This window comes from Myotis myotis, unplaced genomic scaffold, assembly GCF_014108235.1.
Source record: "Myotis myotis isolate mMyoMyo1 unplaced genomic scaffold, mMyoMyo1.p scaffold_m19_p_3, whole genome shotgun sequence".
Taxonomy (NCBI): domain Eukaryota; kingdom Metazoa; phylum Chordata; class Mammalia; order Chiroptera; family Vespertilionidae; genus Myotis; species Myotis myotis.
Genome location: NW_023416335.1, coordinates 167,123,220 through 167,135,992, shown reverse-complemented (window position 1 = coordinate 167,135,992; position 12,773 = coordinate 167,123,220). Strand labels below are relative to the sequence as shown.

General features: G+C 38.7%; 1 protein-coding gene across 10 annotated transcripts in view; it reads right to left on the bottom strand.

Annotated features, from left to right (window-relative positions):
* The window catches only part of SCAF11 (SR-related CTD associated factor 11), an 85,382-nt gene that overhangs the window by 47,603 nt on the left and 25,006 nt on the right, over positions 1–12,773 (bottom strand). For 6 of the 10 annotated variants that reach the window (XR_004966341.1, XM_036301264.1, XM_036301265.1 and 3 more), the window contains one exon: positions 649–730. The exons of the other annotated variants lie outside the window; for them this stretch is intronic. Coding sequence is in view for 5 of the 6 variants with exons in the window: in XM_036301264.1 (XP_036157157.1) it covers positions 649–709 (61 nt within the window). In the remaining variant the exon portion in view is untranslated. Of the gene's footprint in view, positions 1–648; positions 731–12,773 lie in introns of those variants that run through there. 10 annotated transcript variants of the gene reach the window in all.

The window sequence follows — 12,773 nt, the reverse complement described above, 5'->3', positions numbered from 1 at the left end:
AGAAAAGAAAAAGAAATAAGTGATAGGAGGGGGTAAAAAACTATCAATCCAGAATTGCATATCTATCTTTGAATAGTTTTGAAGAGAAAAAAATAAATACAAAAACCTAAGAGTTGATCACCATTAGACTTTGCAGAAAAGGACCTTAAGGTTTTTTCAGAAGAAAAGAAATAGAGAAAAACAAACCCTTCAAATACTAACTGTATCAAATATCATTTAATTTGTGATGTCTTGAAAAAAATAAACACAAGACACCAAAATGATGGAGGCTATCACCTATAAATCTAGAGTAGGATGATCAGAGTTAAGTGTTCTAAGGTTAAAAGATTAACTTTAGAAACAGAGGAAAATATCAATGCTATTTTAAAAACAAAACAAAGAAAGTATGTAATTCCTAAAAAAGTAGGGAGCAAAAATTTAAGAAGAAGAAAAAGGTCAAGAAACCAAAACCCTTGATCAATTGAAAATAAGATATGAGGGAGAAGGAGAGAATGTGTACACTCCTTATTCAGGCAGCTTATTTGAGAATTTAAGAACAAAATAAATAAAATAAAAACTTCTTGTGTATTTTGAAATGTATAAAAATGAACAGTTTGAAAACACTAAGTTTGCTTTCAACATATAAGCTTTATAAAAATGAAAATTTACCTTCCATATCTTCATACTCCTGATCTCCCACATTTAAGGTATAGACAGTTTTCTTCTTCATTTCTCCTTGAAAAGGGGTTGCCTATAAGATGAATTATAATAGAGACTTTTAATGTATGCCTTCTCCCAATAATATAAAAAAAGACCCAACACTATAAGAAATTATTTTACACATAAGAGAACATAGTACAAGCTGGTAAATTTTGTGGATAATCCAGTACATTTTTATACTCCTTGCCATCAAGTACACTGAAAGGAAAAGCCTTACATAAGTATTAACCAACAAAGACTAAATGATAAATTGTGTGGTCAGACATAAATACAATTGGAACACAGAAAAAAAGATTTCAATTTGGACTAGATTTTTCATTGAAGGTGATAGGTTATATATGTTAAGGAGTTCAAGGCAACAAAGAAACAACATAGTATAAAGGAAAAAAATAGTATTTACTAGGCCAATCTGACAAGAACAAGAGTGAATAAGTGAAACTGAGAGAGTGTGAGTGTGCGTGTGTGTATGTACTGAGGAAGGATGAGCATGTATGCCAAGAAGTTCATCAGAACGATTACAATGAGGGGTAATGAGAGTAATAAGCAGAGCAATGTAAATCAAGTAGAATTAGATTATAGAGGTATCACTAATGGTTTACTAGTAAGTTTAAATTCAATCTTATACAAATAAATAAATAAATACAAAAGATCAATGAAACCAAGAGCTGGTTCATTGAAAGGATAAACCAGATTGATGAACCTCTAGCCAGGTTCACCAAGGAGAGAGGACCCAAATAAACAAAATCAGAAATGAAAGAGGTGAAATAACAGCAGACCCCACAGAAATACAAAGGATTGTGAAAAAAATTACTATGAATAACTATATTCCAACAAACTGGTGAACCTAGAAGAAATGGACATATTCCTAGAAAAATACAACCTTCCAAAACACAATCAGGAAGAATAAAAAAAATCTGAAAAGGCTGATAACTATGGAGGAAATTGAAGCAGTATTTAAAAAAACTTCCAGCAAACAAAAGCCCTGGGCCAGACGGAATCACAGGGGAGTTTTACCAAACATTGAAAAAGGAACTAAAACCTATCCTTCTCAGACTAGTCCAAAAAATTCAAGAGGAACACTTCCAAGCTCTTTTTTTAAAGACAGCATTACACTAAACCCAAAACCAGATAAAGACACTACAAAGATAGAGAATTATAGACCAATATCCCTGATACGCATAGATGCTAAAATCCTCAACAAAATTCTAACAAATCAGATCCAGCATTACATTAGAAAGATCATACACCAAGACCAAGTGGATTTATTCCGGGGACGCAAGGATGGTACAATATCTGCAAATCAATAAATATGATACATCACATAAACAAATTGATAGATCAAAATCACATAATCATATCAATTGATGTAGAAAAAAAAGCATTTGACAAAATCCAACACCCTTTCTTGATAAAAACTCTCAGCAAAGTGGGAATAGAGGGATCATACCTCAACATAATAAAAGCCTTATATGACAAACCTACACCCAACATCACACTCAATGGGCAAAAACTAAAACCATTCCCCCTAAGAACGGGAACAAGACAGGGATGCTCACTCTTACCACTCCTGTTCCACATAGTACTACTAGAAGTTCTAGCCATAGCAATCAGACAAGAAGAAGAAATAAAAGGCATCCAAATTGGAAAAGAAGTAAAACTGTCATTATTCACAGATGACATGATATTGTACATAGGAAACCCTAAAGACTCCATCAAAAAACTACTAGATTTAATAAATGAATTCAGCAATGTAGCAGGATACAAAATTAACACCCAGAAATTTATGGCTTTTTTATACACCAATAATGAACTCACAGAAAGAGAAACAACAAAAACAATCCCATTTACCATTGCACCAAAAAAATTAAGATACCTAGAATAAACTTAACTAAGGAGGTAAAAGACCTGTAACTCGGAAAACTATAGGACATTGAAAAAAAGAGACAGAGGAAGACATAAACAAATGGAAGAATATACCATGTTCATGGATTGGTAGAATCAACATCATTAAAATGGCTATTCTACCCAAAGCAATCTATAGATTTAATGCAATACCCATTAAAATACCAATGGCATATTTCACAGACCTAGAACAAACTCTCCAAAAATTCATATGGACCACAAAAAGACCCAGAATAGCCACAGCAATCTTGAGAAAGAAGAACAAAGTTGGAGGGATCACAATACCAGATATCAAGCTACATTACAAAGCCACTATTCTCAAAATTGCCTGGTATTGACACAAGAACAGACATATAGACCAATGAAACAGACCAGAGAACCCAGAAATAGACGCAAGCCATTATGCTCAATTAGTATTTGACAAAGGAGTCAAGAGCATACAATAGGGTCAAGATAGTCTCTTCAATAAATGGTGTTGGAAAAATTGGACAGATACATGCAAAAAAAATGAAACTAGACCACCAACTTATTACACAATACACAAAAATAAACTCAAAAAGGATAAAGGACTTAAACATAAGATGGGAAACAAAAATATGAGAGGAATCCACAGGCAGCAAAATATCAGACATATGTCGTAGCAATATTATTACTGATACAGCTCCTAGGCAGTGGTCGGCAAACTCATTAGTCAACAGAGCCAAATATCAACAGTACAACGATTGAAATTTCTTTTGAGAGTCAAATTTTTTAAACTTAAACTATATAGGTAGGTACATTGTTATTAACTTAATTAGGGTACAGTGGGGTCTTGACTTACGAGTGTCCCGACTAATGAGTTTTTCGAGATACGAGCCGTCTCTCGGCCGATTTTTTGCTTTGAGGTGCAAGCTAAAATTCGGGTTACAAGCCAGCTTCCAATACCCCACTGCTAGTTGGCGCAGCGAACGTCACAGTGAACGCCACAACATCAGCCCAGCATCACGTATCTCACCCGTTCACTTTTTGATTTGACATACGAGTAATTTGAGTTACGAGCTCCGTCATGGAACGAATTAAACTCGTAAGTCAAGGCCCCACTGTACTCCTAAGGCTTAGGAAGAGCCACACTCAAAGGGCCAAAGAGCAGCATGTGGCTCGCGAGCCGCAGTTTGCCGACCACGGTTAGGGCAATGGAAACTAAGAAGAAAATAAATAAATGGGACTACATCAAAATAAAAAGCTTCTGCACAGCGAAAGAAACCATTAACAAAAACAAGAAAGCCTACTGCATGGGAGAACATATTTGCCAATGTTATATCCAATAAGGGCCTAATCTCCAAAATTTATAGGGAACTCATACATCTTAACAAAAGGAAGGTAAAAAATCCAATCAAAAAATGGGCAAAGGATTTAAATAGACACTTCTCGAAAGTGGACATACAGAAGGTCGAGACATATGAAAACATGCTCAAAGTCACTAACCATCCGAGAGATGCAAATCATAATGACAATGAGGTACCATCTCACACCTGTCAGAATGGCTATCATCAACAAATTGACAAACGTCAAGTGCTGGGGATGTGGAGAAAAGGGAACCCTCGTGCACTGCTGGTGGGAATGCAGACTGGTGCAGCCACTGTGGAAAACAGTATGGCATTTCCTCAAAAAGTTAAAAATGGAACTCCCATTTAACACAGTAATCCCACTTCTAGGAATATATCCCAAGAAATCAGAAATACCAGTCAGAAAGGACATACGAACCCTTATGTTCATAGCAGCACAATTTACCATAGCTAAGATTTGGAAACAGCCTAAGTGCCCATCAGCAGATGAGTGGATTAGAAAACTGTGGTACATCTACACAATGGAATACTACACTGCTATAAAAAGGAACGAACTCCTACCATTTGCAACAACATGGATGGTCCTGGAGAGCATTATGCTAAGTGAAATAAGTCAGTCAGAAAAAGATAAATATCACATGATCTCACTCATTTGTGGAATATAATGAACATAAACTGATGAACAAAAACAGATCCAGAGACAGAGAAACATCGAACAAACGGTCCAACTTCAGAGGGAAGGCAAGGGAGGGTGTGGGAGGGTGGGGGGAAGAGATCAACCAAAGGACTTGTATGCATGCATATAAGCATAACCAATGGACACAGAGACACAGACACTAGGGGGGCGAGGCCAGGAAGAAGTCAATGGAGGAAAAAGGAGACATATGTAATATGTAATACTTTAAACCAGCGGTTCTCAACCTATGGATTGCGACCCTTTGGGGGTCGAATGACCCTTTCACAGGGGTCGCCTAAGACCATCGGAAAACACATATATAATTACATATTATTTTTGTGATTAATCACTATGCTTTAATTATGTTCAATTTGTAACAATGAAATTGGGGGTCACCACAACATGAGGAACTATATTAAAGGGTCACGGCATTAGGAAGGTTGAGAACCACTGCTTTAAACAATAAAGAATTTTAAAAAATTCAATCTTATAGATTCCCCTGAAGAAAACTGACATGATAAAGTGATGTGAATAATTATTTTAAAAGAATGATCTGCCAGCAAAGCACAGGATAGATTACAGTGCGGGGATATTAGAAGCCAAGAGATTTGCATAGCTTGGGTAACTGGCTGTGAAATGAACAGAAAAGCAAGAAAGTAAAGAGCTGGAAAGCTTCTAAGATTTGATGACCAAATAAATACAGGGAAGGAATCAAAGAGTATTCTGGCCTAGAGATCTAGAAAAATGGTGACTACAAGAGGCAAATGAGAAATGTGGGAATGGGAATTAATTTGTTAATCTTGGGGGACAAATGCATGAGGTATATATTGTTTTTTAAATCAACTCAGAATTCTTTCTTGAATTGATGCAAGATATGACTGCAATGAACTATTCAAATACATTTTGGATAATTAGTTTCCTAAATAATTTACACATGCTAGTTTCTACATCTATTGTCCAGGAAAATTTTCTATTAGGTTAAATAAGAAGAAATGCAAAGGACTGATTTTGGGTCAAAAACTAACTGTAAAGTAGAAGATAAAAAATTTAGTAGCATATATAAAAATAATTAGGATTAGAGTTACTTAAAAAGAGTTAATTCAATCGCAGTCTACCTTAATAAAAATAGAATGTCAAAAACAAGATGCTGCACTCAGCCTACATGTGCAACATCTGTTTCAGTGCTGGTGCTGTTCTTTAGGGACAAACAAAATAATGAATGTCCAGGGAAGGTGACTAAAATGGTGGCAGCCCTGGAAATCATACCATATGCAGAAAGGTAGGGCAGTAAGAACCTAAAGATTAAGGAGAAGGTTAGCAGTTACCTCAAAATGAAATGGGCTGTTCTGAAGGGAGGTAGAATAATCTATCAATAAAGGTATTCAAACATAGGCTCAATGACATATTGTGGGATTTTTTTTAAATTCAAAAATTTATTGAGTGCTATAGCCATACTATTAGGCAATGCCCTAAGTACAGAACTAATTAAGACAGAAATTCCTGCCTTTATATTCTAGTGGGGAAGATAAAATAAATAAAGTAAAATATCTGGTATGTTAGATGTTGAGAAGTGTTGTGGAGAAAAAGAAATAATACGATTTTTTAAAGCCATAGAATTAGCATGGCTAATAAGTGACAAAGCGGAGAAGCTATTATTTCATACATAGTATTTAGAAAAAGCCTTTCTGATAAAGTGACATATGAATTAGCAATCTGAAAGAAGCAAGGGAGAGAGTTAGGTGGGAACTGTATTCTAGGCAAAAAGAACAGCAAATATGAAAGTTCAAAGGCAGTGGGGAGGATGTCTGGTGTGTTCAAGAAACAAAAAGAAATTAACGTAGTTAGAATAGAGTGAAAGAGAGGAAAAGCAGATGAGGACAGAAAGGTAATAGAACATCAAGTCATGCAACACCTTAAAGACAGGTAAATACATTTGCTCTTTGAGTGAGATGGGCTTATAGATTTTAAGCAGACGAGTAGCAAAGAGAAAAGCAAAGGCCAGCAAGAAGACTACTGTAATAATCTAGAGGAGATATGACAATGCTTGTACCAGAGTAGTAGCAAAGGTGATGAAAAATACTCAGATTCCAGCTGTGTTTGCAAACTACAGCCATAAAGATTTGCTGACAAGATTGAATGTGGGATATGTGTTAGACAGCAAGAATCCAGGATAATTCCCAAGTATTCTGACCTGAGCAACTAGAAATGATGAACTTGCTGTGACAGAAGATTACTTTAAAAATATTCAGTCACAAGTTACTCTACTTCATATTCACTCAGAACCACAGTATCTATATCACCTGGGAACTAGTTACAACTGCAGGATACCTCAGGCACTGCCCCAGATCTCGTGACTAAGAATCTGCATTTTATTAAGATCTGTACATGATTCATATGTACATTGAAGCGTAGGAAATACTGCACTAGACAACTTGACTATTTAGTTGATTTTAGAGTCATCTTGTGTTCCTGTATGATCTATAATTGATCGTAATTCTTTATTTGGGGAAAGTCTATTATTGAGTATAATTCTTTATTTAGAGAAAGCCATACTGAAACCTCTTCCCCATTATCCTAAATATCTAAAAATAACAATACATTTAAGTTCAAGTTAATTCAATGTGGTAAAATGCCAATTTGAAAATTAACAATATTTTTAAAACCTAGGAAATTTTCAGAAAATATAATATACCATTCTTTCATGTAGCTAAATAATTTATGCCCCATTGAATAATTAAATCTACATGTTTTCATATTTCCTCCCTTTAGAATATTAAGTTTAGCCCTGGCTGGGTAGCTCAGTTGGTTGAGCATCATCAGGATACACCAAGGTTGCAGGATCAATCCCCAGTCAGGGCACATACAAGAATCAACCAATGAATGCACAAATAAGTGGGGTAACTCAGTTGGTTGAGCATCATCAGGATACACCAAGGTTGCAGAATCAATCCCCAGTCAGGGCACATACAAGAATCAACCAATGAATGCACAAATAAGTGAAACAACAAAATGTTCCTCTCTCTCTCCCTGCCCCTAAAATCAATTTAAAAATTTTTTAAAGGAAACACGTGCACTCTAAAAAAAGAATATTAAGCTTATAGTATTAATACATTAATATATAAATTACTAGAGTCCCGGTGCACGAATTTGTGCACTGGAGGGGGTGGGGGAAGAGGAGAGGGGGAGGGTTTGTCCCTAAGCCCAGCCTGTACCCTCTCCAATATGGGACCGCTCAGGGGATGTTTGACTGCCGGTTTAGGCCCGATCCCTATGTGATCGGGCCTAAACCGGCAGTCAGACATCCCTCTCATAAACCGGACTGTTGGCTCCCAAATGCTCGCCTGCCTGCCAGCCTGATCACCCAATAACCATTCCCCTGCCAGCCTGATCGATGCCTAACTGCTCTCCTGCCAGCCCAATCGCCCGCAACCTCCCTCCCCTACCAGCCTGATCCCCCGCAACTGCCCTCCCCTGTCGGCCCGATCACTCCAAAGGGCCCTCCCTTGCTTGCCCGACTGCCCCCAATTGCCCTCTCCTGCAGGCCTGGTCACCCCCAACGGCCCTCCCCAGATGGCCTGGTCGCCCCCAACTGCCTTCCCCTGCCAGCCCAATCGTTCCCAACTGCCCTCCCCTGCAGGCCTGTTCCCCCCTCAACTGCCCTCCCCTGCAGGCCTGGACGCCCCTAACTGCCCTCCCCTGCAGGCCCGGTCAGCCCCAACAGCCCTCCCTGCAGGCCTAGTCACCCCTAACTACCCTCCCCTGCTGCCCTGATCACTCACAACTGCCCTCCCCTGCCAGCCATCTTGTGGCGGCCATATTGTGACCACATGGGAGCGGCCATCCTGTGCAAGGGCGATGGTCAATTTGTATATTACCTCTTTATTATATAGGATAATTTTACAATAAATAGTATCTTCTCTTTTTAACTCATGTGGTGAAGTACATTATCACTGTACTTCAATCAAGTTACAGACTGCCTTTCCTTATATGTTAGAAATCTGCTTAAAAAGCTGTTTGAGTGTTCCAAGTTTTGAGAAGTTGTGTGCTTCTTCTGGAATTTTTCATGCATTAGCTGTTTCCAGACCTAAAAACAATTATGCCACCTTACCAGTTTATTCATTCAAAATGACAGGGTCTTAGCATTTCACTAAATCAAAGCCATAAATTTCAGTTCAACAACTTGCAACTTGTTCATGTTTACCTGTTCTAGCTGCCTGGACTCCACTTCTTTTTTTTTTTGTAAATATATTTTATTGATTTTTTTACAGAGAAGAAGGGAGAGGGATAGAGAGCCAGAAACATCGATGAGAGAGATCAATCAGCTGCCTCCTGCACACCCCCCAATGGGGATGTGCCCGCAACCAAGGTACATGCCCTTGACCGGAATCGAACCTGGGACCCCTGAGTCTGCAGGCCGACGCTCTATCCACTGAGCCAAACCGGTTCGGCTGGACTCCACTTTTTAATCTAAGAATCCAGGGTTTTTAATACCAGCTTTGTTTTGAACTTCCAGGAACAGGAATATAGGAATACAGTACAGACTCCTGGTCTTAGCCAGTAATTTGTGGTCAATAAACGACCTACGAAATAAGCTGTGTGTGGCCAGGGCTATCCTTCCTTGTTGTTTCTGGAAAAATTAGAAATAGCCAGGCTAGTGTAGCTCAATGGTTGAGCATAGACCTATGAACCAGGAGGTCATGATTTGATTTCCAGTCAGGGCACATGCCCAGGGTTTTGGGCTCCATCCCAGTAGGGAGTGTGCAGGAGGCACCTGATCAACAATTCTCTTTCTACCTCTCTCTCCCTCTCTGAAATCAATTAAAAAATATTTTTTTAAAAGTTAGAAATAACCTGATTTCATGATCATTTATGATGCTATAATTGTAAATCATAGCCTACCTAGGCTACTTATTAGTTCTGCTAATAAGTTCGGTAAGTTAATTATCTATCAGTGAAACTAAATTTTAATTTTGTCTTACCTCAAATGAATTTCTAAGAATGGATATTCAATATAAATTTTAGGTAAACTTTTCAGATTATTTTAATTTGCAAATTTCAATCTTTAATGTCTCTTCCCAGGTCTACCTTTCCAAGTAAAATATCTTTCAAGTCTATTATCTCTAATATAAGGATCTTAAAGTGCTTCTACCTTCCAAGTTGCCCTTTTCTATTGCCTCTGTTATGTACTAGAAACAGTATTCCAAATATGTTCCTAAAACAGTTTGGGAAGAATAAATGATCTAACCTTAAAATTTTATTTATCATAAAAGCCATCAACTTTTAGAATATGGAATGGAAAAGGCATTAACATAAAACAGTTTTCAGGTACTTAATACTAATTTTCTCACACAAACCCGGGAATACATGGAAGTGAGAGTCACAGGCCAGCCATTACAGGGCATTCAAAAACAGTAACATATAAGACCATTCAGTTCTCTAAAACAGTGCTGCCCAACAGGGAACTGTTCTATCAAGCACTTGAAATGTGGCAAGTAAAGAACTAAATTGTTTATGTAAGTTTTAATTAACTTAAGTAGTCTAATGTGGCTAATGGCTACTATGTTAGACAACACAGCTCTAGGACATAACTACCATGCTCTATAAAACGAAATTGCTTCAAGTTATACCAGCGATGCCAACAATGTATTTTCTACTGCAGCAGTTGATGGGTTGCTTCAAAAAAAAATCATACAAAAGAACAGAGAGGTTCCTGGTAATAGAAACTAAACTTTTTTGTTTGGGCTGGCTCTATTTAAAATTCCTATCCTTCTTCTCTTCTCCCCATCTTTTCCTCTTCCAAAGTCTGTTTCCTTCCATCTATTACACAAAGAACTCCTTTCCTTTCCAGTTCACTTCAAAACTCCCTCTTCTTGCTTCCTCCTGTTCTTCAAGCAATCCCACAGTATCTAAAAATATCAACATTCTAGTTATGACTACAATATTAGAGTCCGACAGACTTAGATAAAAATCCCAACTCCTCTGCCAAGTAATAAATGGCTGTTATTATTATCATTGCCAGTAAGAATAGAAAAATAAGGAGGGGTAATAAAATTGTTGTTTGCCCAATTTCTTTGTTTTCCCTAGACAAAAGTGAAAGACAAAAGGCAAACATAGGACTGAAAAAATACAAATCAACATTTCTGACTAACTGCTCACAGTCTAGTAATATTTTGTCAAAGGGGTACAATCAGATCCTTTGGGTACAAAGACAGAAGAGGGAACAAATTCAAAAATACAACTAAAAGACAAAACGGACATCATCCAGAACTACAGGAAGGCTGGCTGAGTGAAATTCTACAACTAGAAGGAAAAGGAAAAGCACACTGAAACTCAGAGGAGGTGTGGAGGTGGAGTGCAGAGGTACGGAGGCGCACGCGGCAAGGGCTGGCGACTGAGGACGTGGCTGTCTTTTTGAATCAAGAGGGAGACACAAGCTCCCGACTGCTCTGAACTCCGGTTCTGGGAAGTCTCTGGGGACCCAGACTCATGCAGGAAGAGACTGGACGGTCTGGCAGCGGGCAGAACTCAGAACTTGAGGGCAGCTTTCTCTCGGAGGTGCTTGCAGCCATTACCGGGACGGTGAGATGCAGGGCCCCTTAGGGCAGGGCTGAGGATCAGCCATAGCTGCTTGCTCTGCCCTGTTGATCCCATGAGACCACACCCCACCCAAGCTGAGGCAGAGGCTTTTGCATATGAATGCCCTGGCTTTGCAATCTGAAAATTACCTAACAAACTGCAGCTGGGCCAGACAGACCCAGAACTTCCAAGAGAAGGCCCAAGGCCCTATAGCAGCTTGCATTGCTTCACAGCTGGGCCTCATTTGGGCACCTCCAAACCCCAAACAAGGAAGGGGAATCTACAGATCTCTTCGTAGCTCCTGCTAGGTAGCCTCAGGCAGAAGCTAAATTAGCACCTCCTTAGATCCAAGAGCCAGTGTACCCAGTGGTCAGAGGGGGACCATCCAGATTACAACTCCTCAGATCCATAAGGGACACACGCAGGGGGCAGACTCAGTGAGCACCAAAGCCCCACTGAAGCAAGTCTTGCCCCAGAAGGGTGTCTTCAGCACAGAAGTTCTCCCATTGTAGACACAGCTGATTCTCACAGCCAATTGGCCTGGAGGTCAATTCCTCCCAGTGATACCTACAACAATCAAGGCATAACTACAACAAGACTGTGCACAAAGCTCACAAAGGGGTGCACCAAGAGTGTCCACCTCAGGTAATTGGGGAGACTGAGCCACTGGGCCCTATAGGACACCTAGCACACAAAGCCACTCTACCAACACAGGAAAGCATAAAAAATGCGGAGACAAAGAAACAGGACACAAATGACAGAAATGGAGGAAAGCAAACTACTGGATATAGAGTTCAAAACCACATTCTTAAGGTTTTTCAAGAACTTTCTAGGAACTGCCGATAAATTTAGTAAGACCCTCAAAAAGTCTGGTGATACTCTCAAGGTTATGATAAAGGACCAACTAGAAATTAAGCACTAACTGAAATAAAGGATATTATGCAGAGTTCCAACAGTAGACTAGAGGATAGCAAGAATCAAGTCAAAGATTTGAAATACAAAGAAGCAAATAACACCCAACCGGAAAAGCAAAATGAAAAAAGAATCCAAAAATACAAAGATAGCGTAATGAGCCTCTGGGACAGCTTCAGGCGCACTAACATCCGAATTATGGGGGTGCCAGAAGAAGAGAGAGAGCAAGATATAATACTCTTTGTAATACTTTAAGCAATAAAACAATTTAAAAAAAAAGAGAGAGAGCAAGATATTGAAAGCCTATTTGAAGAAATAATGACAAAACACTTCCCCTACCTGGTGAAAGAAATAAACTTACAAGTCCAGGAAGCACAGAGAACCCCAAACAAAAGGAATCCAAAGAGGACCACACCAAGACACATCATAATTAAAATGCCAAGAGCAAAAGACAAAGAGAGAATCTTAAAAGCAGCAAGAGAAAGACAGTTACCTACAAGGGAGTACCCATACGACTGTCAGCTGATTTCTCAACAGAAACTTTGCAGGCAGAAGGGAGTGGGCAAGAAATATTCAAAGTGATGAATGCCAAGAACCTACAACCAAGATTACTTTATCCAGCAAAGTTATCATTCAGAATTGAAGTTCAGATAGAGCTTCACAGATAAGGAAAAGCTAAAGGA